At 64.1% G+C, this 22,874-nt stretch overlaps 5 protein-coding genes across 10 annotated transcripts; 3 read left to right on the plus strand and 2 right to left on the minus strand.

Annotated features, from left to right (window-relative positions):
- The first annotated feature begins 37 nt into the window (after positions 1-37).
- On the plus strand, positions 38-3,570 carry SPAG7 (sperm associated antigen 7). Its single transcript, XM_044248891.1, has 7 exons — positions 38-200; positions 2,252-2,319; positions 2,542-2,630; positions 2,741-2,825; positions 2,940-3,029; positions 3,112-3,268; positions 3,375-3,570. The coding sequence occupies exons 1-7, from the start codon at positions 116-118 to the stop codon at positions 3,482-3,484; spliced, it is 684 nt and encodes a 227-aa protein (XP_044104826.1). The 5' UTR covers positions 38-115; the 3' UTR covers positions 3,485-3,570.
- A 773-nt stretch (positions 3,571-4,343) lies between these two features.
- Positions 4,344-10,684, minus strand: ENO3 (enolase 3). Of its 5 annotated transcripts, none has more exons than XM_044248892.1 (12): positions 10,330-10,684; positions 8,267-8,353; positions 7,921-8,016; positions 7,712-7,770; positions 7,451-7,520; positions 6,992-7,125; positions 5,931-6,153; positions 5,627-5,824; positions 5,257-5,458; positions 4,770-4,878; positions 4,585-4,643; positions 4,344-4,496 (listed from the first exon to the last, which is right to left on the minus strand). In XM_044248892.1, exons 1-12 carry the CDS (start codon positions 10,382-10,384, stop codon positions 4,427-4,429), a joined length of 1,362 nt encoding a protein of 453 aa, XP_044104827.1. In that variant the 5' UTR covers positions 10,385-10,684; the 3' UTR covers positions 4,344-4,426. The 5 variants fall into 5 exon arrangements, with proteins under 5 accessions (XP_044104827.1, XP_044104829.1, XP_044104828.1 ...); XM_044248894.1 differs by having other exon boundaries at positions 10,236-10,683; XM_044248893.1 differs by lacking the exon at positions 10,330-10,684 and adding an exon at positions 9,605-10,203.
- Positions 10,685-11,373: 689 nt separating this feature from the next.
- On the plus strand, positions 11,374-13,954 carry PFN1 (profilin 1). Its single transcript, XM_044248902.1, has 3 exons — positions 11,374-11,602; positions 12,944-13,136; positions 13,736-13,954. Exons 1-3 carry the CDS (start codon positions 11,471-11,473, stop codon positions 13,831-13,833), a joined length of 423 nt encoding a protein of 140 aa, XP_044104837.1. The 5' UTR covers positions 11,374-11,470; the 3' UTR covers positions 13,834-13,954.
- A 581-nt stretch (positions 13,955-14,535) lies between these two features.
- Positions 14,536-18,965, minus strand: RNF167 (ring finger protein 167). 2 transcript variants are annotated; one of them, XM_044248898.1, is made up of 10 exons: positions 18,886-18,965; positions 18,258-18,752; positions 18,099-18,179; positions 16,813-16,938; positions 16,619-16,706; positions 16,337-16,427; positions 16,019-16,124; positions 15,775-15,868; positions 15,132-15,212; positions 14,536-15,039 (listed from the first exon to the last, which is right to left on the minus strand). In XM_044248898.1, exons 2-10 carry the CDS (start codon positions 18,339-18,341, stop codon positions 14,738-14,740), a joined length of 1,053 nt encoding a protein of 350 aa, XP_044104833.1. In that variant the 5' UTR covers positions 18,342-18,752; positions 18,886-18,965; the 3' UTR covers positions 14,536-14,737. The 2 variants fall into 2 exon arrangements, with proteins under 2 accessions (XP_044104833.1, XP_044104835.1); XM_044248900.1 differs by lacking the exon at positions 16,813-16,938 and having other exon boundaries at positions 18,886-18,962.
- A 245-nt stretch (positions 18,966-19,210) lies between these two features.
- On the plus strand, positions 19,211-21,926 carry SLC25A11 (solute carrier family 25 member 11). Its single transcript, XM_044248901.1, has 8 exons — positions 19,211-19,433; positions 20,000-20,152; positions 20,233-20,439; positions 20,619-20,709; positions 20,796-20,886; positions 20,968-21,067; positions 21,147-21,198; positions 21,307-21,926. Exons 1-8 carry the CDS (start codon positions 19,339-19,341, stop codon positions 21,460-21,462), a joined length of 945 nt encoding a protein of 314 aa, XP_044104836.1. The 5' UTR covers positions 19,211-19,338; the 3' UTR covers positions 21,463-21,926.
- Positions 21,927-22,874: the final 948 nt, after the last annotated feature.

Raw genomic sequence — 22,874 nt, forward strand, 5'->3', positions numbered from 1 at the left:
GCGGGGCCGGGCCGGGCCGCGGGCGCGGAGCGTGCCGCCTCCGACGTGTTTCCGGCCTTAAAGGCGCCTCGCCCTTCCCTTTAAGACGCGCCGCCCCTCCGCAGTCACTCCCAAGATGGCGGACCTGCTGGGCTCCATCCTGAGCTCCATGGAGAAGCCGCCCAGCCTCGGGGACCAGGAGTCTCGGCGCAAGGCCCGAGGTGAGGACCCCAAATCCACAGCCGCCTCTACTCGCCCAGTTCTCAGGGCCACACTCTCGCCCCTTCGGACGCTGCCGCCTCCTCAACCTTGAAAGACCCCCTCACAGGCCCCTACGGAGACCCCCGGAGTCCCTAAAAGGGCTGGCGGCCCGCCCGCTGCCCTCAGCGGCCGGTGATTGGCTGCCCAGACCCCAGCGCCAGCCTCCCGCCTTCTTTCCTACTGGCCTTCCGCGGTCCTTGTCTCCAATTCGCCGGCGGGCCCGCCCGTCCGCCGCTGTCCGGGTCTGATTGGCTGGCTGCCTCCAGCCCCCTCCCACCCGCTCCTGGGCCCGCCGGCGGGCTGGGGAGCGTGTCGGCGGGCCACACCCCAGCCGCCTTGCGATTGGCTCCGCAGCACGCTCTTCCGCAGCCTCTTCGCCCCTATTGGCCCCCTCCCTTTCGGAGTCCGCCTACGATGTCTGGCCCGACCTTCCTCGGGCACACCCCGCCCTCGGCGCCTCCGATTGGTGGCCGGGCCTGCCGGGCTGCGCCCCTCCTACTGCTCTCCCCGGCCCCTCCCGCGGCCTCGCCGCCCTTGCCGGGTCCCGTTGCTGCAGGGCCGCTCTGCCGGCTGGAGGCACGAGGGCGCCATAGCCGTCCGAGTGGCCGCCGCCTCCCCGCCCGGTTTCCCGAGAGGCCCGGGGCGCACCGGGGCGGCCGCGCTAGGGGCCCCGGCGGGCTGGGACCCGCGCCATGCGTCCGGGAGCGCGCAGTCCGGACCGCGCACGGAGCGGTCACAACCGAGTTTGACAGCCCCCAAAAGGCGTAGTCCGGGGGCCGACGGGGCCTTCAGCGGGGCGGGAGCCGCCTGCCCCTTTGGGCAGAGAAATGTGTTCGAGCCTCCAGGCGGGCAGCACGTGGGCGCTTTGGGCCGCAGCCGGACCCGGAAGCCAAGGTGCAGAGTCCAGTCGCTTGCCTGAGGTCCCAGGGTTCCGAAGCCGTGGGGTCGTCAACCGGCCGGGACTGGCGAACTGCGGTGTTTCTGGCTCACGTTCTTAACCTTGGTCGGAGGCCACCTTCCCAGACGCAGGGGGAGACCCGCAGGCCAGTTAGAGCAGTCAGTGGTCTAACTGGTCAACATAGGGGCCCTGGGGATACGGCTCTGAGATGAGACAGAGGGGAGCCCCCAGGCCGCCTGGCCGCGTCCACCGGGAGGGACTGGCGGGGCCTCAACAGGGTCCCTGCCTGCAGCGGCTCCCAGTTCGTCGGGCAGGCAGATGAGGCGTTGCACTGTCGCTTCTGGGCACACGCTAGAGCGCGTCTGTGACCCCAGCGTGCTCGGGCCCCAGGGGAGGCAGTGACAGCTCGGACTCTTGGTGGGTCTTGGTCTGCATGAGGAGGAACCACAGGTGCATAGGCATGGAGCGGTTAGGCAATCAGGAAGTGGTCCGGGGCAGCAGGGGGCCTCGGATCCCTGCGCGTGGGCCGCGTGGGCCCGGTGGGCCGGAAGCCCAGGGCATTCCAAGTGGCAGGACAGAGGGGAGGGGGCGCCAAGACCAGAGCTGGGGGAGCAGCCTCGCAGCTCACCTTGGACATCTGCAGCCCCAAAGAAGCTGGGTGTCAGACCAACCACTGCGGTGCCCTCCTGTCAGTGCAAGTGAGAATCGGGGGTGTTACAGAGTACAGGAAGTTCAATAATTTCTCCTTTCCTGGGGAGACAGTGTCATGGGAAGCTCCTGGAAGGCAGCGCTGCTTCTGTTCTCAGCGCCCCAGCGGTCTCAGGTCTCCATGCGTCGTGGGCATGAAATAAATGCTTGTGAACTGGGTTTCCCACTGGGGCTGGGAAATGGGGTCAAGCATGGTTCTCCTCCTTGTCACTCCCACTAAAGCGTGCGCTCTTGAAGGGCCAGCTTCGTCCCAGTGTCTGTGCCAGGCAGAGTGAGTGCGCGGACGTCTGGGGAAGAAACACTTGCCCGGCTTTCCCAGGGCATGCCAGACCTCGTGTGAGGCCTCACAGACACCGCCGCCCCTGGCTGCAGCCCTGGGTTCATGCTGCTGTTTCTCTCCCCCAGAGCAGGCTGCCCGGCTGAAGAAACTGCAGGAGCAAGATAGGCAGCAGAAAGCGGAGTTCCGTAAAAGGGTGAGCCGCTGGGCCAGCAGAGGCAGCCTCGGGGAAGACTTCTAGAAGCTAGGGTTGAAAGGTTGAGGTCTCAGGTTTTCCCAGGTGTGTGCAGTGAGAAGCCTGGAGGCCAGTGGCATGGAGGCTGAGGAAGGTGTAGGGGGTGAGGTCCGCTGGCCCAGGTCGGGAAAGGGGTCCTGGGGTGGAGCCATGGACTCACGTCCTCTTCTTCTGTCTTCCAAGATGGAGAAAGAGGTGTCAGATTTCATCCAAGACAGCGGCCAGGTCAAGAAAAAGTTCCAGCCGATGAACAAGATAGAGAGGAGCATCCTGTGAGTGTCTCTGGGCTAGGGGAGGCGTGAACGGGCCCACGGGGCCCCCAAGAAGTGGGTGTTGGGCCCCGGCAGCCCTCCAGACTCTCCCTTCTGGCCTCCCTTCCCAGACACGATGTGGTGGAAGTGGCTGGCCTGACGTCCTTCTCCTTCGGGGAAGATGATGAGTGTCGCTATGTCATGATCTTCAAAAAGGTGAAAGGCCCAAGCGCCCGCCCTCCTCTCTCCTTTCCAGCCTGTGCCCCCCAGAGGGGGAGGCCGGATGCAGCGTGGGTGTGGAGCCTGACCCCGTGGTTCCTTTATCCACAGGAGTTTGCGCCCTCTGACGAAGAGCTAGACTCCTACCGTCGTGGCGAGGAGTGGGACCCCCAGAAGGCCGAGGAGAAACGCAAGTTGAAGGTGAGCTCCGCCTGGCAGCCTGGCCCCGGGAGGGGTTGGGGATAGGCCCCCGAGCGCTGGTGCCTTGTCTCTGCACCCCTAGGAGCTGGCCCAGCAGCAGGAGGAGGAGGCAGCCCAGCAGGGCCCCGTGGTGGTGAGCCCCGCCAGCGACTACAAGGACAAGTACAGCCACCTCATCGGCAAGGGGGCTGCCAAGGACGCAGCCCACATGCTGCAGGCCAACAAGACCTACGGCTGTGGTGAGGCCCCGTGGGGGCGGGTGGCCAGGACAGGGCTGTGGGAGGTTGGGGGAGGCTGTGAAGCAGGGCTCCTGGGCCCTCCCCACACTCCTCTCCCACCCCGCAGTGCCTGTAGCCAACAAGAGGGACACGCGCTCCATCGAAGAGGCCATGAATGAGATCCGGGCCAAGAAGCGGCTGCGCCAGAGCGGGGAAGAGTTGCCGCCCACCTCCTAGGCGCCACGGCTCCCTGGGGCAGGGGGCAGGGGGGACAGGCTGCTGCTACTAGAACCCATCCTGGAGCCCCCCCGCCCCCTGCACCACCTCTGACGGCGTCACTCGGGCTGGGGGGCTTGTGTTTGACATGTCACTGTTGGAGTTTGGACGTGTGCGTGTGCTCGTGTGTGTGCGTGCGTGTGTGCGAACGCGCAGGTGGGTATTTAACGTGTATTATTCCCCCTTTTTCCTTGGAATTTTCTTCCTCGTGGGGCTGGGATGACTTTACGTTCAATAAACACTGTTTGACCCAATGTCCCGGTTTGTTTGGCCAGAGAAAGGTGGGTCCCAAGGAGGAAGAGGATTCTAGGTCGAACAGTGTAAAATGCGTCTGCTGGCCAGGCACGGCCAGATGCTGCCACTTTCCTGGGTGAGGTTTACAGGCGATCACATTGAAAGAGTGCACTCGCTGAGCACAAAGGGCCCGCGGCTTTGGCTCCTGGCCTCTCCGGTCAGGGAGGCTCTCTGTGCCTCGGTTTCCTCACACGTAGGATGAGGAGGGAAACCTAACCCTTTGACAGCACTGGTTTACAGATATCAAGTGTCTACAAGGGTGCCCGATGATGCTGCAAGCTTCGTGAGCACGAGCCCTCGGACTCCAACCCACAGTGCACCCCGCGGGTAGAAAGATCCGAGGGAGCCTCCCCTCACAGGGCGCTCAGACCCCCGGCCCCCGGAAGTGTGAGCCCGTCCCTCCCCTTCCTCCGGGCCCCAGCAGGTCATCCGGGTGTTCCTCCCTTCCTGCCCCACCTCTCCACCTCCAGGTGTGGCCGAGCCAGGGACCAGCATCCCCTCCGTCCCACCAAGGAGCAGGCCACTCTTGCTTGCCACCAGCATTTATTTCCGTGGGGAAAGGCTTGAAGGCCTGGATGGGTCCCGGGGAGGCTCGGGGCCTACAGCTTCTCACTTGGCCTTTGGGTTGCGGAACTTGCGTCCGGCAAAGACAGCCTTGTCCCCAAGGGCCTCCTCGATCCTAGAAGGCAGGCCAAGTTAGAGCTGCGTCTCCCAACCCCACCGCCCCAGGCCCCCCACATCCAGGCCCGCTGTGCAACCCCCCATACCTCATGAGCTGGTTGTACTTGGCCAGGCGCTCTGAGCGGCAGGGGGCACCCGTCTTGATCTGGGGAGGAAAGGGGGGTTCCCAGGGTTGCGTGAGGCTGGTAGTGGGAGCGGCCTACAGGGGCATCCAACCAGGGCAGGAAACCGGGGACCCCAAGAAGGCCCGTCAGACACTTGGGAGCCGTACCTGCCCCGTGCAGAGCCCCACAACAAGGTCGGCGATGAACGTGTCCTCGGTCTCCCCGGAGCGGTGGCTCACCATCACTCCCCAGCCATTAGACTGAGCCAGCTTGCAGCTGGGCGGGGAGGAAACTCAGTAAGATTGACCGGGGCCTCAGAGGGAAAGCCCAGGGCACAGTGGGGCTCTCCCCTTTGGTTTGGGGCAGTGGGTTCTTGGCGGGGAGGGGAATGACTAAGTTCCTTGGGAAGCAGGAGAGAAGGGAAGAATCTCGATTTCGAGCGGGAGCTCCTGAGATACTGGTGGGAAGGAAGGGCAGAATCTGGGGGAGGAACCCAGCGGGCTGAAGGTGGGGCACAAGCAAGGTCGCTGGGGCAAAAGCTCTGGGGCCAGGAGGGTGGGACAGGGTAGGAGCTGGGGGACGTCAGATGCGGCTGGACAGGCAGAGTTGGGGCCGGGGGAGGCTGCGGCTGCCCGGGGGCCGGGAGGCACTCACGCCTGGATGGACTCGGTCACGGAGCCGATCTGGTTGACCTTTAGCAGCAAGCAGTTGCAGGCCTTCTTCTCGACGGCCTGGGCGATCCTCTTAGGGTTGGTGACTGTGAGGTCATCCCCCACGATCTGGATGTTAACTCCAGAGAGGAATGAGGTCCAGGTGGCCCAGTCATCCTGGTCAAAGGGATCCTCGATGGAGACCACTGGTGGGGGGGGGAGTACCGGTTAAAGACCAGAGGGGCCTCGCGGGGCACAGGCCGGGATGGGATTTCGGCAGGCTTTAGGAGCCGCGGAGGCGCCCCAGTCCCCGTGCTGGGCCAGTGCCGGGGTCCCAAGCAGGAGCGACAGCACGGCTGGAGGGGGGGTCTCACCAGGATAGTTCTTAATGAAGTTCTTGTACAGCTCTCCTAGCTTCTCCCCAGTGATGTGCCGCGCGGGGTCGTCAGGGGACTTGAAGTCGAGGTCGTACTTCCCGTTGCGATAGAACTCGGATGCTGCCACGTCCATGCCGATGACCACCTTGTCTGGGTAGCCAGCCGCCTGGATGGCCGTCTTCAGCAGCTCCAGGGCTGGGGAAGGAGCAACAGGGAATCTGAGGGTCCGGGGCTCGCGGTCCCTGCAGCCCCACCTCCGCGGGGACGCAGGGGCGCTGCCCCTTAGAGCGCTCACACTGACCCTCGTTGTTCTCCAGGATGTTGGGTGCGAAGCCGCCCTCATCACCCACGTTGGTGGCATCCTTTCCGTACTTGGCCTTGATGACCCCCTTGAGGTGGTGGTACACCTCCGCGCCAATGCGCATGGCTTCCTTGAAGGAGCTGGCCCCCACGGGCAGGATCATGAACTCCTGCATGGCCAGCTTGTTGCCGGCGTGCGAGCCCCCATTGATGACATTGAAGGCCTGGCAGGGGGAGGGAGGGGAGGGCAGCTCAGACCCGGGCCAGCTGGGAGGGTCCAGCTGGAAGCCCGGCGTCCCAAATCCCCAGCCGCAGGGTCTAGAGTGAGCAATCTGACTTCTCAGGGTCTCTCTCCTTGTTTCTATAAGACGGGAGTACCACCCGCTTTCCTGCAGGGTCTTAAGCTCAAAATCAAACAGACTGGAAACGAGGCCTCTGTGGGTGCCTGGTCTGTGACAGCCAGTGGCGCCACTGCGGAACCTTCCGTGGGGTCCGTGAACTCGCTCCCTGCGTTAGCGAGGTCCTGTCATCACTCCCACTTTACAGACGAGGAAAACGAGGCAGAGAGCACAGTTAGGCAACCTCCTCTAAGATCCGTGAGCAAACAGGCAGAGCCGGCTGCCTCCAGGACAGCCTGCGCAGGGAAAGCACCATCGGGGCTTAAACCCGGGGCCTGGGTTTGATAAAGATTAAAGGAGATGGAGACGCCAGACCCTTGGCCTGAAGCAGCTGTCCATCTGACCCGCGGACTGGGGTACAGGGCACAGTGAGCCGTCCCAGTTAGCACCAAGCCCAGCACTGGAATGTGAAGGAACATGGGGCAGCGGGGAGGGGGGACTGGGGGGGCGGTTAGGTCCAGGGAAAGCATCGGAAAGGCTTAATGGGAGGCTGGGATTGTGGGAAAGAGGGAGGGGCCAGGCCGCAGCTCAAGAGGTTCCCTTTCAGGAAACTGTTCCTTTGGAGCTGGGTCTCTAAGCTAGACTTTCCAGAGGCCGCTGCTGCGCAGCTCCCTTGTGGGGTGGCCCTGTCACTGTGGCATGGGGCGAGGGCAGCTGCACTCACAGGAACCGGGAGGACCAAGTCTGGGTTCCCGGCCAGGTCTGCAATGTGCCGGTAGAGAGGGACCCCCTTCTCCGCCGCGCCAGCCTTGCACACGGCCAGGGAGACGCCCAGGATGGCATTGGCCCCAAACTTGGCTAGAGGAGGCAAGCACAAAAAAAGGGTGAGGGCTTCTCCCCCATGGCTTGGGGTCACCCCAGGAAGCATCGGAAGGCCAAAACACTGGGCACGAAGGGTGTGCTAAGAGCGGTCTCCCCCAGAAGCCCCCGCCCCAGGGGAATGTGTCAGCTTCAGGCCTGGCGGTGGGCAGGCACCAGGAAATGCCTGTGGAGTGAGTACAAATCCAGCCAGCCACGGTGTGCCCTAAATCATGGGATGCAGAAGTAATCCTAACCAGGCCTCCAGCCCGGGGTCCCTCCCCCCTCTGCCACATCCCATCCCTTCCCCAGGCCTTCCACTCACACTTATTCTCCGTCCCATCCAGCTCGATCATAAATTTGTCAACTTTTTCTTGATCCACAACGCTTAGTTTCTGGAAGGAGAGGTTGGGGGCAGGGGATGGGGGGCAGAGATCATGTTTGTCAGGAGTCAGGGCATATGCTGTGGGAAGAAGGTATTTGGGGGAGACGATGGACGGGTGGTCTGGTGAAGCAAGGCCTCTCAGGCTTGAGCTTTGCGGGTGGGGGCACAGGGGCATGGTGGGGGCAGCAAGCTCCCTCTTGCCTTTTCCAGCAGAGCGGGACCTAGGGTCTTGTTGATGTGTTCCACGGCCTTCAGGACCCCTAGAGAAGCGGGGGGCGGGGTGTTCAGAACCCTAACCCTAACCCTCAAGCATGCTGGGTTCCAGTCCTCCACATCCCATGAAGCTGCTGAGTGCCTAGGTCCTGACCCCACCCGCACACGGAGGCTTGTCCCCCATCACTTTCCCTCACCTTTCCCCAGGTAGCGGGATTTGTCTCCGTCTCTCAGTTCCAGGGCCTCATAGATGCCCGTGGAAGCTCCACTGGGCACAGCTGCTCGGAATCGGCCTGGGTGGGTTGAAGGGGAAGGTTACACACAGTCCCCCGCACCCTCAAAGGGCCAGAGTATGCTCTCGGAGCTCAGGGCCAAGGGCTGGTGCAGAGGGAGACTCCTGCTTCTCCGCCCTGGGGAGCCAGGCTGGAAGAACTCTGGGGAAGGGGATCCCAGAAAAAGGAGAGGATATGGGGCAGAACTGGGGGGTGGGGCAAGACTCGGGCCAGGGTCTTGAGGCAAAGCCACGCCAGGGGCCTGGGTTACCCTTGGCTGTGTGCAGGTCCACTTCTACTGTGGGGTTGCCCCTGGAGTCCAGGATTTCCCGGGCAAAGATCTTCTGCATGGCCATGGCTGCAAGACAGGAGGTGTGACTGCGTGTGGACAGCTGATCCCTGAAGGAACCCGAAATCCCTTGCCCTTTAAGAGTCTTCCCCACCCCAAGAAGGCAGGTGCAGGAGCTAAATATATCCCACAAAAAGGTCACAGATCAAAGAGGCTGGCACAGACCCCTCCCCCCCCTCAGAACAGCTCCTGTTCCACCCCTATCCTAGGGATCCAGGGGTCTCTCCTTTAACTGCGCCCTCTGCACAGTTCCCCGGGCCCTCATGGACCCCTGTTGCCCGCAGAGGTGCCCTAAGGCCCTCTCCCTCACCTGTCTGCTGGGGCACTGGGTCCTCAGACCTCAGACCGAGTTTGCTAGCGCTCGGACCCTCTCCTGCTATGCTGGTTTTCTTCTTCCTGCTCCTTGGTCTCCTCTAAATCCGTGGCAACCCCAAATTCCCCATCTGGCTCCAACCCTCACTCCCCTTCATATACCTCTCTTCGCAGTCTCCCTCCCTGCCCTGGGCACCCCGCATCCTGCTTGCTCCAACCCTTCCATGTCTTTCTCAAGCACCCCCAGTCCTGGGAGGAAGAGAAGCTGACAGTTTCCCCACTTTGTCCAAATCAGCACCACCCTTCCCCACCCCCATCCTCTCAAACTGGAGGATTCACCAGACCTGGGATGTCTTCGAGAGGGGATCGGGGTGAGCTCCGAGTCTAGGTGGCAGCTGGGACAGTGTCAGCTCACTCCCTCTCAGGCTGGGCATTTATCCCCTAAGCACCCTGTGCCCCAGCCAGCCCCGCCTCTCCCCCTCTCCATCCTCCCCCTCCACCCTGGGCTGGCAGCCAAGTGCCCACTACAGCCGAAAGCAGCAGCCTTCGGCCCGGGGCCCCGGGCACCTGCCCCCTTCCCAAAGGTCAATGACTACTCCTCCTTCCTCTCTGTCCCCCAATAAAAGCCCCAACTTTTAATTCCAGCGCCGGGGAGGTGCAGGGAAGGGCCTTCAGATCGGGGGTCTCTGCTCTCACCAGGATTATATTCCCCTTTTGCAAAGGTTAAAGAGGGACTAGTGCCCTTTAGTAAAGGCCAGGGGTAACCTGAACCCTGCTGGGCTGGGGAGGGGGCCGGGAAGAGGGGCTGCAGAACTGACATCCACACATGCTCAGCTCACTGGGCAGGCGCCCGGCCGCTCTGCCCTCCCTTGGAGGAGGGGCCGGAGTCCCGGGCAAGCGCTGTGATCTCAAATGGAATCTCCCACTCGGAAAGCGAGAGGGTCTCACCTCTCAGGGTCCTCATGGCGGCCTCTCTAGGCCCCACCCCGCCTCGCGCCAGCTAGGGGGTGGGGGAGGGGGCAGGGAGCCGAATTTAGACAGGCTCTCAGACTTGGCGCGGCTCCCTACTGATAGCGCTGGGCCAGCACTTGTCGCCCCGGGTGCGGAGCGGCAGCCAGGAGCTCCTTTCCCCGCCGACCGCGGGCGCCTCGGAGCGCGGCCCCAGCCCAGCCGTGAAAGAGGTTCCTCAGCGGGGCGCAAAATGAATGGCGGGAGGAGGGGTGGCCCCTGCGCGCCTCTGAGCCTGGCGCGAATCTGGGGGGCCGCAGCTCGGGTACAAGCCCGCGGGCCCCTGGGGGCTCGTCCCCTCCCCCGCCCTGTCCACGGCCCTGGCCCGGGCCGCGCCCTCCCGGAGTGCTCCAGCCAGGGTTCCGGGCGCGGCGGGCCAGAGTTCAGGAGCCGGCGGGCGAGGAGCGCCGCCACGTGCCCGAGCGCTGCCCCACCCGGCAGCCCGGTGACTCAGCCGCGCGGCTGTCGAGGAACGGGCCCGGGGGGCGTCGGGGGCCGGGGACGACCGCCGGGACGCCCCTCCCCCAGGGCCGGAAGCGGCCCAGCCCCGCGGCTGCGCGGACGACTTCACCTGGTCGGTGGTGGGGACCCCGGGCGCCCCTCCCCGCCGGGCCGTGGGCGCGCACGACTTCTCAGCACAAGTTTCACCGAAAAGAAGAAAGAACCTGAGGGGCCGGAGCGGGAGGGGACTTTCCCCTTCTCGGAAAAGTTGCAAAGCATGCAAACCCCCGGTGTTCTTCCGCCCGGAAAGTAGTCCCGCCCCCGTCTCCCGCGCCCAGTGACCTCTGCCGCACCGGGCCAAGGGGCACGGCCGGTGACCCGAGTGTGTGTGTGTGTGTGTGTGTGTGTGTTGGGGGAGAGGCCGGGCGGGGCCGGAATGCAGGACCAAGGCCTGCCTGAGGGCTGGAGCTGCCCCGGCTTGTGCCCCTCGGGCAGATCCTGGGGACACAAGTGGCCCCCGGTGGGCGCCTTCAAGTCCGGCCCCGGCCACCTCCCCCTGGGCTCCCGCACTTCTGGACTGAATAAAACCGACCGGCAGCAGCGGGCCCGCGCGCGCCGCGCCCCCGCCCTTTCCGCCCGGCGGGAGACACGTCCCCGGCCCGCCCGCCCGCCTCTGCTGGGGGTTCCGTGGCGCGCGCGCGCCCGCCCCGCGGGCCGCCGGCCCCAACCGCTCCGCGCCCTCCCGCCCGGCTCGGCCCCGCGCAGGCGCAGGCGCAGGCGCCGCCGCCGCCGCCGCCGCTCCTGCCCTCCGGCGGAGGTGGGGGAAGGGGGAGCCCGTCCGTTTAACCCTGCGCGCCCCGCACCCGCCTCCACCGCGCGGCTCGCGGCTCGCGGCTCGCAGATTAGCCTTCCCTCCACTTCCATGCCCGCCTCGGGCTCGCCGCCTTCCCCGACACCGGCGTCTCACGGATTTTCGGGGTGAAGCGGGGCTAGCCCTGACCCTAAGTGCCCCCGCCGCCGCCGCCCCCCATCCTTTCACAGGGTTTTCCACCCAACTCTGCAAATTTTGCAATAGGGGGAGGGATTTTTAAAATCGCCTTTGCAAAGTTCGGTCTCTGGGCAGGCGGGGGGGAGGGAGGGAACGGGGAGCAGGCCCCGCCCCCGCCCTTTGCAAATAAAAATCCGGGGGGGGGGGAGGAGCAGGAAGTGGCGGTGCGAGGGCTGCTGCACAGCCGAGCGGAGCCGCGGTCCGGACGGCAGCGCGCGCCCCGAGCTCTCCGCCTCCCCCCGCCCGCCAGCCCGAGGCCCCCGAGCCCAGCCCGCCACCCCAGCAGCAGCGCCGAGAGCAGCCCCCGCAGCAGCGCCATGGCCGGGTGGAACGCCTACATCGACAACCTCATGGCGGACGGGACCTGTCAGGACGCGGCCATCGTGGGCTATAAGGACTCGCCCTCCGTTTGGGCCGCCGTCCCCGGGAAGACCTTCGTCAACATCACGGTAGTGCGAGGCCCGCGCGCCCCGGGGCACCGGCCGGCGCGGACGCGGAGAGGGAGGGACCCGGGTGGGGGCGGCGCGGGCCGCGACCGGGTCCTCGCCCTGGAGGCGGTGCCGATGGCGGCCGCACGTGAGCGGGCCCCCCGCGGCCCCGATACCCGCGCCCCGGGGCGGCGGCGCCCATCCCTCCCGCTCCCCGCTGCCCGCGACGGGGCGTTACATCCGGGGCACAGGGCGGGGAGGGGCGCGCCGCCCGGTGCGGAGGCCCACTTCCGCCTCGGCCAGGGCGGGGCGGGCGCGGGCACCGGTCGGCGCTGGGGGGATCCCCGGCCCCGCTTCCGGCGGCCGGCTCGCGCCCCGCCACCATTGTTCCCGCTGCGGGCCGCGGGAGGCCGCCGCGCTCGCCCGGGGCTCCCCGCGCTCCCGGCTTCCTGAGAGAGGGCGAGGCCGCCCCACGCCCCCCGGGGTCGGCTGTGCGCCCCGCGTCCCGGGAAGGCCCGTCCCGGAAGTCCCCGCGCCCGCCCTTCCCGCCATGCGGCGGGGCCCGCGGCGGGGGAACTTTGTGAGAAGTTGGAAGCCGTGCGAGTGAAGGAATGAGGGATGAGGGCTGCCGGCCCCATCACCACCTCCCTGTCCTCGCTGCCCGGAAGTGGGGAGGGGGAGCGGAAGTTCGGGAGGGGGGGAAGGGGATTTCCGGGCGGGAGGGGACCGGATGTGGGGGTTTGGGGTGTTAGGGGGAGGGGGGAGAGGCTCCCTGGGGTGTCTGGACCCGGTTGCGGGGTGGCCGCCTCTGGTCCCGCGCCCCCTTCCCAAGTTTTCCAGCTGCCCCGGAAAGCCCCCGGGGATCTGCTTCCTCCTTTCGGGGCACCGCTACCTGGACCCAGACCCTAAGTCACCAGGAGACCCAGGCGTCCGGGCCCCTAGCAACTCCTGCAGAACCTTTGACCAAATAAGGGCAAAGTTGCTTCTCCTGCTTCGCCCGCCCCCTCCCGTCCCCTCTTCGCTTCTGCTTTTCCTGAAGGAGAATGGTGTGCATCCAAAAGCTCCCCATTCCATGCCTGGCCACTCTGCTCCCTGGCTTTTGGCTCCCTTTATTTCTTGGGTTTGCTTTTCCTATTAAGTGAGATGGAGGCGTCCAGAGGAACGTGTTGTTTCTCTGTAAGCATTTCCTAGGTTTGCCCCGACGCTCAGCAGGTCCTCTCTAGAGGTTCTCAAATCCCAGAGATGTGCACAGAGCAGGGGACATAGAGCCCCTCTGGGGGGAGGTGTGGAGGGCAGGTGGGTCCTTGAAGCCGGTGGGAACCTTGCTGTACTAACCTGATGGCTGCCCCTTTCCCCTTCCAGCCAGCTGAGGTTGGTGTCCTGGTTGGCAAAGACCGATCAAGTTTTTTCGTGAACGGGCTGACACTTGGGGGCCAGAAATGTTCTGTTATCCGGGACTCACTGCTGCAGGATGGGGAGTTTACCATGGACCTTCGTACCAAGAGCACCGGTGGAGCCCCCACTTTCAACATCACTGTCACCATGACTGCCAAGAGTGAGTTTCTGGCTCTTAACCTTTTCCCAGTTCTGGGATCCCTCCTGTACCTCCTATTAGTCTTTTGGGTTCTTCTGTGCGGCTCCCCAGTAGGAGGGGATCACACCAGCCTGCTGGATGCTGGGACTCTGTATGGTTCCTCCAATTCTCAGTTCCTCCTCTCGAAATGTAAAGAAGTTGAACTGTATTACCTCTTAAGTTCCTTCCTGCCCCGGAACCTTTTCAAAGGGGAAACCCTATTTTCTTGGGAGAGGTAGACGGGGTGGCCAGAAGTTGGCATTTAGCTGTCTTTTGAACTCTTTTGTTAAGATGTGGCATGGCAGGCTCCACCACGTTATTTCTAGCCTGAGTCCCAGTCACCAACCTGCCAGCCTTGGCCCCTGAATTTTAGTGGAGCCCTCTCCAGCTCCAAGCTTGATTTCCCCCTCTTGAAAAGCCCTATTGTTCCAGAGTGACTGACAGCCTGCCTGTGGTTGGGGGGGGGGAATGCTGGTAGAGAGGCGGTTGGGTTACAGCCCCAGGGCTGGACAGCTGCTCAACAGCTGGCAGGGGGTGGAATTGTGACACCTGGGTCCCAGCCTCCTTTCTCTTTTCTCCAGCGCTAGTCCTGCTGATGGGCAAAGAAGGTGTCCACGGTGGTATGATCAACAAGAAATGTTATGAAATGGCCTCCCACCTGCGGCGTTCCCAGTACTGACCTCGTCCGTCCCTGCCCCCCACCACTCCCCATGGCTTTTGCACCCCTGTCCTTCCCAGACACACACATACACCATTTTTATTTTTTGGGCCATTACCCCACACCCCTTATTGCTGCCAAAACCACATGGGCTGGGGGCTGGATGGACAGACACCTCCCCCTACCCAAACCCCTCCTGTGTGTGGTTGGAAAACTTTTTTTGTTTTTTGGGTTTTTTTTTTCTGAATAAAAAAGATTCTACTAACAAGGTGCTGTGTGGTTTGGCCTGGGTATCAGGATAGATAGTCCCCATGACCCTTCGGCTTAAAAGAGGGTTGAGGGCATAAGAGGGTCTAGGAACTTGGGCTTCCTCGAGTCCTGCCCTGGGGTAAGCGCCTGCCTGGGTCCACCTGCCTGGGTGGGCCAGCCCTTACGCGGTGGCATTTCCGAGTCCTCCTCAGGTGCTAGCTGAATTGGTAGGTAATGGGAGTCTTCCAGACCAGAGAATGGGTTCAGGCCTGCGGGCAAGGCAGGGCCGGTTGAGTCATCCCCATGTGGGTGGGGCTCCCCCTCTCTGAGTCACAGTAAACGCCTGCTGGGGCTGTCCCCATAGCTACAGGTTCTCTCTCTCAGCACGCCCCTGCCCCTTTATGGCCAAAAAAAGGGGGGGGGCGATTCCCCAAAAAAGAGTGCATATGTGTGTGAGAATGATCTCACCTTTCCTTAGTTCACAAAAACTTTATTGACCCAGTAAGTGAAAACCCAGTCCCTCTCCAGACCCAACCCCCTCAAAAGGATGGGGTTGAGGGAGGGAGAAACCTGGGGTGGAAATGCTCCCCATCCCTCAACACAGAAGACTGAGCGAGGATGAGAGGCTGTGCAAATAGGTCATGGGAGGGGTGCATGGGGGGGGGGGTCGGGACTATTAGACCAAGATGGCAGCTGAAGAGGAAGGGGATGCAGGTGGGGGATCTGTTGAAGACCCGGGCAGAACAGGAGAGGTTGGAGCTAGGGAGCCAAAGGAGGCAGGTGGCGTGGGGCTGGGGCCCAGAAGCGGGGTCCGCTCTGAGGCAGGGTGGTCCCTCGGCTCCCCTTCCTCATCCCCCTCTTGCCCCTGAGTCTCGTCCTCGTCTTCGTCCCCCGGTCCGCGGTGCACAGGCTGCTTGCAGATGGGACATGTCTTCCGGGTCTGGGTGAGCCAGGGGTCCACGCAGCGGCTGTGGTAGGCTGAGAGATGGGGCGGGGGTGAGGGGGGTGAGGCACCTGCTGTTGGCAGGGCTGGGGAGGCCCAGGGCGGGGCCGGGAAGGGAGGGTCTCACCGTGAGCACAGGGAAGCACTCTCAGCTTGTCCCCGTCCTCATACTCATCCAGGCAGATGGCACACACATCATACTGGTCTCCTGAGGCAGGAAGAAAAATCCTGTCACTGAGCCATCCTGGACCAAGGCCCCTGAGAACTCTCGGAGTGGTGCCGCTGAACCCGCCAGATACCCTCCCTGGCCAGAGTAGGACCCGAAGAATCTGGGGTTAGGGAAGTGGGTTTCTGTGGGGGGAGGTGTAGGGGTGGGGAGGTAGGGAGTGGAGGGGCGGAAGTGGGGGGGCAGGGCTTCTGCTTAGCCTTATATGGGCACTGGAGGCTCCAGGGCCTGGAGACCCAACCCCTCCTTACCTGTTTCTTCCTTCTCACACCAACTCCTCCCCACTGCTTCCGTCTGTCTGCTCTCAGCTCCCTTCCCGGCAAGGGCCGTCCTCCATCTCTCCCCCCAACTCTTGCATTTAACCACCTGTGCCTTCCACCTCCTTTTCTACTGTCCCAACCTCACTGCGCATGCAGGTGAAGAAAGAGAAAGCCAGCATCCCAGGCTGACACCTGCCATCCCTGCCCCTTGTCTCCCGAGCTCCAGCTCCTTTGGCACCAGGTGAGCCGTGGGAAAGGCCCCCACCTCTGCCCAAGCCTCTCACCTTTCCGATAGTCATGGGTAGGGATCTGCCTGAGCTGCTCTTTGGTCAGTCGATTCCGCTGGAGCCGCTTCCGGTGCTGGATACAACGGACTACCTGGGGAAGGGGGCGCAGATGTGGGTTGATGTAGGGAACAAAACAGGGCAAATCCAGTACAACCCCCCTCCCCAACCTCCCACGCACAGACCCAGTCTGGCTTTAAAAGCCGCAGCTCTTGCCATCTGTCCCCCACCTCGAGCTACTCACCATCACTGCTCCCATGGCCAGAACCAGCAGGCCCACGATGCCTGTGAAGGGGATGAGGTAATAGCCCAGAGGAAAGCTGTTGTCTGGGACCAGAAGCACCCGAGCCCTGGGAAAAGGAAGGCCAGGATCAGAGGAGCAGGAAAGGCAAAGGGACAAAGCTAACATGCTGGATGGGGCCCACAGATGAGGATGGAGATGGGAGGAAAATCTCGAGGCACCGTGACAAGGATTGGAGGCTGAATGGCTAGGGCATGGAGGCGTGGGCTCCAGGTGGTCACAGAAGGGCTGAAGAGAGGGGGAAGAAGGGACGCGTCCTACCCCTTCTCGTAGACAAAGAGGGCACGCAGGTACTCGGAGCTCCTCTCCCCAATGAACACGGACGGGATCCAGATCTGCTGCTGGATTTCCTCTGTGGGGATCAGTGCGCGACGCTGCGAACCCAGCCCTCCGCTTCGCTCCATCGCTAACCCTGGCGCTCGGCTCTCCTGCTCTATCCTGCCCCAAGGACGGACTGTTCTCCCAAGCTGGCGGCCACACACCACCCATATCTCAGCCTGAGCTCTAGCGAAAACCCAGCTCGCCCAGGTGCCACAGCCTCACCGCTATTCCACACCATGTTCAGAAGCTCGTTGGAGCCCACGTTGTGCACCACCGCTGCGCCATACCCCGCCTTCTGAGCATTCAGGACCTGGGGGACAAGGCAGGGGGTAAGGGGCCATCGTGGCCCTTGCCTCCCTTCATGCCAGGTACCTCTGACACCCTCAGTTCCCAGCTCCCACTGTGCATTCAGCAACCTTGAGGTCAAAGTTGCAGTCGAATCTTCGAAGCAGTGCGATAAAGACTGACCCGTTGACCGGGGCTGGGGGCGGAGGGGCAATGAGGCTGCAGGCATTGGCCGGCTGAGCCTCCACAAGGAAGCCCTGGGGAAGGAAGAGAAGCAAACAACAGTTGGATTCACCGCCCCACGGGGCCCCACCAAGCAGACTGGCTGCCCTGTGCTGCGCGCGCGCGCCATCCCTCACTTCCTCACCCCTGAGCGTCCTACCTGAGTCAGAAGTCCGCCTCCTAAAGAGGCAAGGACATCACACGACACCCCTCGGCCAGGCCTCCCACTATCCCTCTCCTGTCCAGGAGAAGCTTCTACCCCACACTCGGAGCTAATTCAGATTCTGCCTTTCAGATTCTCAAATTATAAACTAAGTCTGCACTCGCCCAGATCACTCCCTCTCCAGCTCCGTGTCCCATCCTCTCTCCAGCACACACTTCCACAAAACACAGTCCTCTCTGTTAAGAAAACGGCTAAAGGCACCAAATGGAGCCACTTGTGCTAAGCCCGGGACCCAGACTGACTCCCTGAGTTAGTTCCAGCCTCCCCAGCAACAGAACCGAAAGCAGCCCATCTGGAACCAGCGGGTCAGAACTCGCAGGGCCATCTGCCCAACAAGCCCCTGGCCATCCGCTGGAGCGAGAGGGTCTTGCCATGCTCAGCTCTAACTCGAGTGTAACTTACTTGTCCTGCCGCCTCGTGCCCACTAAAGCCTCTCCCTTCCGCGCAACTCCAAGAAGCTCCGTCCTGCCTGCCACAGGGGATGCTACCCGGCTCATGAACTGTTGGCCAGAGCCCACACGACCCTGAAGGTTCCCACACCTACAAGTGTCCTCTCTTTCCCGCGCTCGGTGATCCACCAACACCTAACGAACCAGCTCACGGACGCCGGGCCGGGGAGTGCTCGCCGGCCGGCGGTCCTCATGGTGAAGCACGTCAGCACTGCTTACGGGACCGGACTCTCCCCGAAACCCTGAGAAAACGTCTCTCACCCCATTTCCCAGGAAAGCAAATCAAGCCGCGGGAGGTCACGGAGTTGCCCGACGTTGTAAGACCCCGCTGGGAGCGGCGCTCTGCCCCCGCCGTCGCCCTCGTCCCCTTCCACGCCCCTGCAGGGCGCCCGCGGGGGACTCTGTCTTCCGCCTCCTCCATGCTCTGAACCCACCCCGGACGGGCTCCAAGCTCCAGCCCCGCAGGGGCGAGGCTCCGCAAGCCCCTCCCCGGGAGAGAGAAGGTCTGGCGGGGGGCCCTCACCTGCAGGCCCTCCTGGCTCAGGCTGGCCCCGAAGAGAGCGGGTAGGTCCGCGAAATCCATGCTGGCGTTGTGGTCCGAGGTCTGCGGGCGAGAGAGCCGTGTTCCCCGGCGCCGCGGCCCTGCGCCCCGCCCCCGCCCCTCACCGGGCCCTCCACTCACCGCCCGGATGAGCCCCCGCGCGGGGACCGCCCCCCACAGCACGGCGGCCACCACCACAGGAAGCGGGAAGGCCGCGGGGCGCATGGCAGCGGCGCGAGAGGCCGGGCAGGCCGCGCCCCGTAGCAGGAGCAGAAGGGGGGCTCTGCGCCCTCCGCCCCTCCCTCAGGATCCCGGGGGTCCGACCACCCCCAGGCCCCGCTTCCCAGCTACATGGGGGCGCGGCGGAGGGGCCCCGAGTGCGGGCGTGCGGTGCCCAGCCCGGTCTGCGCGGCGGGACGGGAGGCACTCAATGCGCCGCTCGCGGGTACAGGGACAGGACCGGGAACGGGGACCGGGCCAGGCACAGGTGACAGGAAAACTTCGGGCGGGGCGGGGGCGCTCCGGAGGCGGGACTTCCGGGCAGGTGCGCCGGCGTCCTCGCGGCCGGGGAAGCGCTTCCGGGAAGGAGTCCGGCGGCCTCCAGCCCTGGGCGCTCGAGAGGAAGGACTTCCGGTCCTAAAAGGGCCGTTCGGAGGAAGGTCAGGGCGGAGGGAGTGCCTCTGCAGATGCAGCGAGCGTCGCACCCCAGAGAACGATCCAGTCCTTCCCCTCCATGCCCGCGACCTGGGAGCTGCCCGATTTAACAAACCTCTCGCCCTCTCCGGCCGCCGCCGCGGCTGCGGCACCTTCGGGTCTCGCGAGAGTCCTCCCCACGCTGTCACTCCCGCCGGGGAACGCCTGCTGCTCCTATCGCGAGAGAGTCCCCCACCCCACTCCCGCCGGCTTCCCTAGCTCATTTTGTCTCGCGAGATCGCCTCACACTGTTTTCCCGCGAGTCCAATTCAGCGAAAAGTCTGGGCTTTGGCTTCCTAAACCAGCCACACCCCTTCCCGGCAACACCTCCTCGAAGCCCCGCCTCCGGCTCCGCCTTGCTCCCGGCGGCCTTTGCACCGCGCGCCTGCGCCGGCTTCCAGCTGGGTCCGGCCCCGAGAGCCGGAGGGGCGTGCGCGCGCCCTCGGCCCTGTTGCGCGCGCGGTGTCACCTTGGGCGCGAGTGGGGCCGCTCGCGCACAGGACCCGGAGCCGAGGGCCCCTGAGCGGCGATGGCGGCCACGGCGAGTCCCGGGGCCGGCGGGGTAGACGGGAAGCCCCGCACGTCTCCTAAGTCCGTCAAGTTCCTGTTTGGGGGCCTGGCCGGGTAAGCTCAGGCCCCGGCGTCGGGAGGGAGGAGGAAGGGACGGCTGCGGGTCGGTGGCGGGGACCCGGGTCGGCACGGGGCCAGCGCGGTCCCAGGCATACGCCGAGGTCCTTGGTGGGCTGCCAGGACCTTTTCCCCCGTTGCGGGGCCCCTGCTGGGCTGCGTGCAGGCTCCTTGCACGGCCCGTCGGGCCACTTGAAATCCCCGCCCGGTGCTCGGCTCTCCCGGGTCCTGTGGGGCTCCAGGTCCTTGCCCGGTTCCTGTTGGGCTGCGTGAATTTCCAGGTCAGGAGCGCTCACCTCCTCTCTGGGGTGGGCTGCAGACCGCTCCAGATCATGCCTGACCCACTGGAGCAGAGTGGAGCGCTTGCCGTTGCATGCGCCCCCCCCCCCCCCCCCCCCGCACTGGACCTTTTCAGACCAGTGGCTCCTGGCACAGGCGGACACATACACACATAACCACCAGACTTCTGGACACTTACTTAACCACGGGGCAGGCCTGGTGCTTGGTGGCCCCTCGTTGCCAGGTTGCAGCGGGCCCTGGACTCCGCTTCTGTCTTCCTCCAGGATGGGAGCGACGGTGTTTGTGCAGCCGCTGGACCTGGTGAAGAACCGGATGCAGCTGAGCGGGGAGGGAGCCAAGACACGGGAGTACAAGACCAGCTTCCACGCCCTCACCAGCATTCTGAGGGCAGAGGGGCTGAGAGGCATTTACACTGGGTATGGGGGAGTGCTGGTGGGAGAGGGCAGCTTGGCAGCTCCAGGCCCTGGCCTGACGCCCTGACCTCTTCACTCCCCAGGCTGTCGGCTGGCCTGCTGCGCCAGGCCACCTACACCACCACCCGCCTCGGCATTTACACAGTGCTGTTTGAGCGCCTGACTGGGGCGGACGGCACGCCACCTGGCTTTCTGCTGAAGGCCCTGATCGGCATGACGGCAGGCGCGACAGGTGCCTTCGTGGGCACGCCTGCCGAGGTGGCTCTTATCCGCATGACCGCCGATGGCCGGTGAGTTCCAGGTCTGAGTCTGCACCAGCTTTGTTCTCTGGGATCTGGCATCAGTGGACTGACTCCTTATCCCTGGTCTGGAGCAGAGCAGCGATGCCTGTGGTCTGACCCCCCTTTCTTTGCTCCTGTGGGGCAGGGTGGTCTATCCTGAGCTTGACCTCTCCCTACCTTCCTACCAGGCTTCCTCCTGACCAGCGCCGTGGCTACAAAAATGTGTTTAATGCTCTGATTCGAATCGCCCGAGAGGAGGGGGTCCCCACGCTATGGAGGGTGAGTGAAGGGCTGGAGACTTTGGGGGGGCAGGGGGCAGTTCTTGGCAGTCTCTGACACCACACCCCCCATCCCACCCCCCACAGGGCTGCATCCCTACCATGGCTCGTGCTGTTGTGGTCAACGCGGCCCAGCTCGCCTCCTACTCCCAGTCCAAGCAGTTCTTACTGGACTCAGGTGAGCCCCGGAGCAGTGGCACCCCAGCCTGGCCCCTGACCGGCTCCGCGCTAACTGCTGCCCCTGCTTTGCCTCCCCCAGGCTACTTCTCTGACAACATTCTCTGCCACTTCTGCGCCAGCATGATCAGCGGTTTAGTCACCACGGCTGCCTCCATGCCTGTGGACATCGTCAAGACCCGGTGAGTGTGCGGGCCGGCTCCCGGAGACAGACGGGAGGCCCTGCTCTGTGTGTCTCTCACGCCCCTGCCTCTCCTGCAGGATCCAGAACATGAGGATGATTGACGGGAAGCCAGAATACAAGAACGGGCTGGTGAGGCAGTGGGGCTGGGGGCTCTGGGAGGGCAGAGAGGGTACTGGGGAAGCCGGTCACGGCCTTGGAAGCCAGGTCCTAGCCCCGATGCCCTGCCTACCTGTGCAGGACGTGCTGGTGAAGGTTGTCCGCTACGAGGGCTTCTTCAGCCTCTGGAAGGGCTTTACGCCGTACTACGCCCGCCTGGGCCCACACACCGTCCTCACCTTCATCTTCTTGGAGCAGATGAACAAGGCCTACAAGCGTGTCTTTCTCAGTGGCTGAGGTGGGCCAGGGGCCAGGGGCCCGGAGTGCCAGGGCTCCTGATCTGCCGCTGCTCCCGCATTCAGTGCACCCCTGGGGGCCTGAACTCTACTGCCCTGGGCCCCTCTATTTATTTGCCCTCCACGGTGTGGTTCTCTCCTCTGTGGCAAAGGACTCTGGTCTGTCCTACTCCTGCGTCCCCCTGCCTTGCTTGTCCAGATTCTCATGACCTCTCTGCCCCTGGCTGTGCGTCGGCAGCTGGGGGAGCTGGGAAGCTGCCTCGAGCTTTCCAGCCTCCTCTTGGGCGTTAGTTTTGGGGCATGTAGGACAGCGGAAGATTCCCCCTTCTCGGTGGGTAAACCAAGGTAGGGCTGAGGGAACAGGAAGCAGCAGAAGCTGTCGGGATAGCCAGAAGGTCCGCAGCAGGTGGACGTGACCCTCCACCTCACTGAGGACGTGATCAATAAATTGGATTGATGACATCACCCCCAGATCTGGATAGTTGTGGTGGCGGGAGGGGAGGCAGCTGGACAAAGAGGCGGAGGCTCCAGGAACACAGCAGCTGGAGCTTTAAAGAGAAGTTATTAAAGAGAAGGCACTTGCTCATTTTATGCAATCGCCAGGTCTGTCGGTCGGTCTTGGTGTGGCGGCAGCAGCGGCAGCCGACAGGTAAGGACAGCCAAGACTCAGGCCCTGCCTGTTGCTTCCCGGCCACTCGTTCAGAGGCAAGACTCATCTCACGGAATCCCCAGGAAAGCCTCTGCGGCCTGACGACTCAGGGAGAGGAGGGAGCAGGCTGAGCTGTGGGGGCAGAAGCCCAGGGCCAGGAGGCTTGTGGGAACTTGGGGCACCGGGGGCGTTGGCCAGAGGCTTGATCTGAGCTCCACCCTACAGAGACTGATGTGTGCTTCCCAGGCCCTGCCTCGAGGAGCCCAAAACTCTCCTGGGGCATCAGAGGGCACAGCAAGGTCAACTGGAAGGAGGGCTGGGCAGCGTGAGGCCCGAAGTGGTCTGAGCCAGGCCAGGGGACAGGCAGGCGGCAGGTGGGAGCTGTCCCCTTGGCAGAGCTGCCTCAGGAGGAGGAGAGGAGGAGCCCGGCAGCCCGGCAGCCCGGCGCCCCGGCTGGGACCTCCCATGTTTGCCACTCCTCTTACCTATTCTGGACATTTGTCAGCCTGGGCCACAGTGGCCACTCTTAAGACACCAGGAGCCTGAGTCTTGTCCTTAAGGGGTTCTAAGTCCAGAGAGGAAGATGGCCCAGGGGCAGTGGAGGAGAGAGTGGAGAGTGGACCGCAGCAGGGTAACTTGGGGGCCCCGGCCCGGCTGGAGAAGAGAGCCCCGCTGGTGGCGGTCAGATGGGTGGGGCGGCACACCTGCCCGACTAGAGAGTGAAGTCTTGGAGGGGACCCCTGGGGTGGGGGGCGGTGCAGGGA

The sequence above is a fragment of the Neovison vison genome, chromosome 5 (genome assembly GCF_020171115.1).
Source record: "Neovison vison isolate M4711 chromosome 5, ASM_NN_V1, whole genome shotgun sequence".
Classification (NCBI taxonomy): Eukaryota; Metazoa; Chordata; class Mammalia; order Carnivora; family Mustelidae; genus Neogale; species Neogale vison.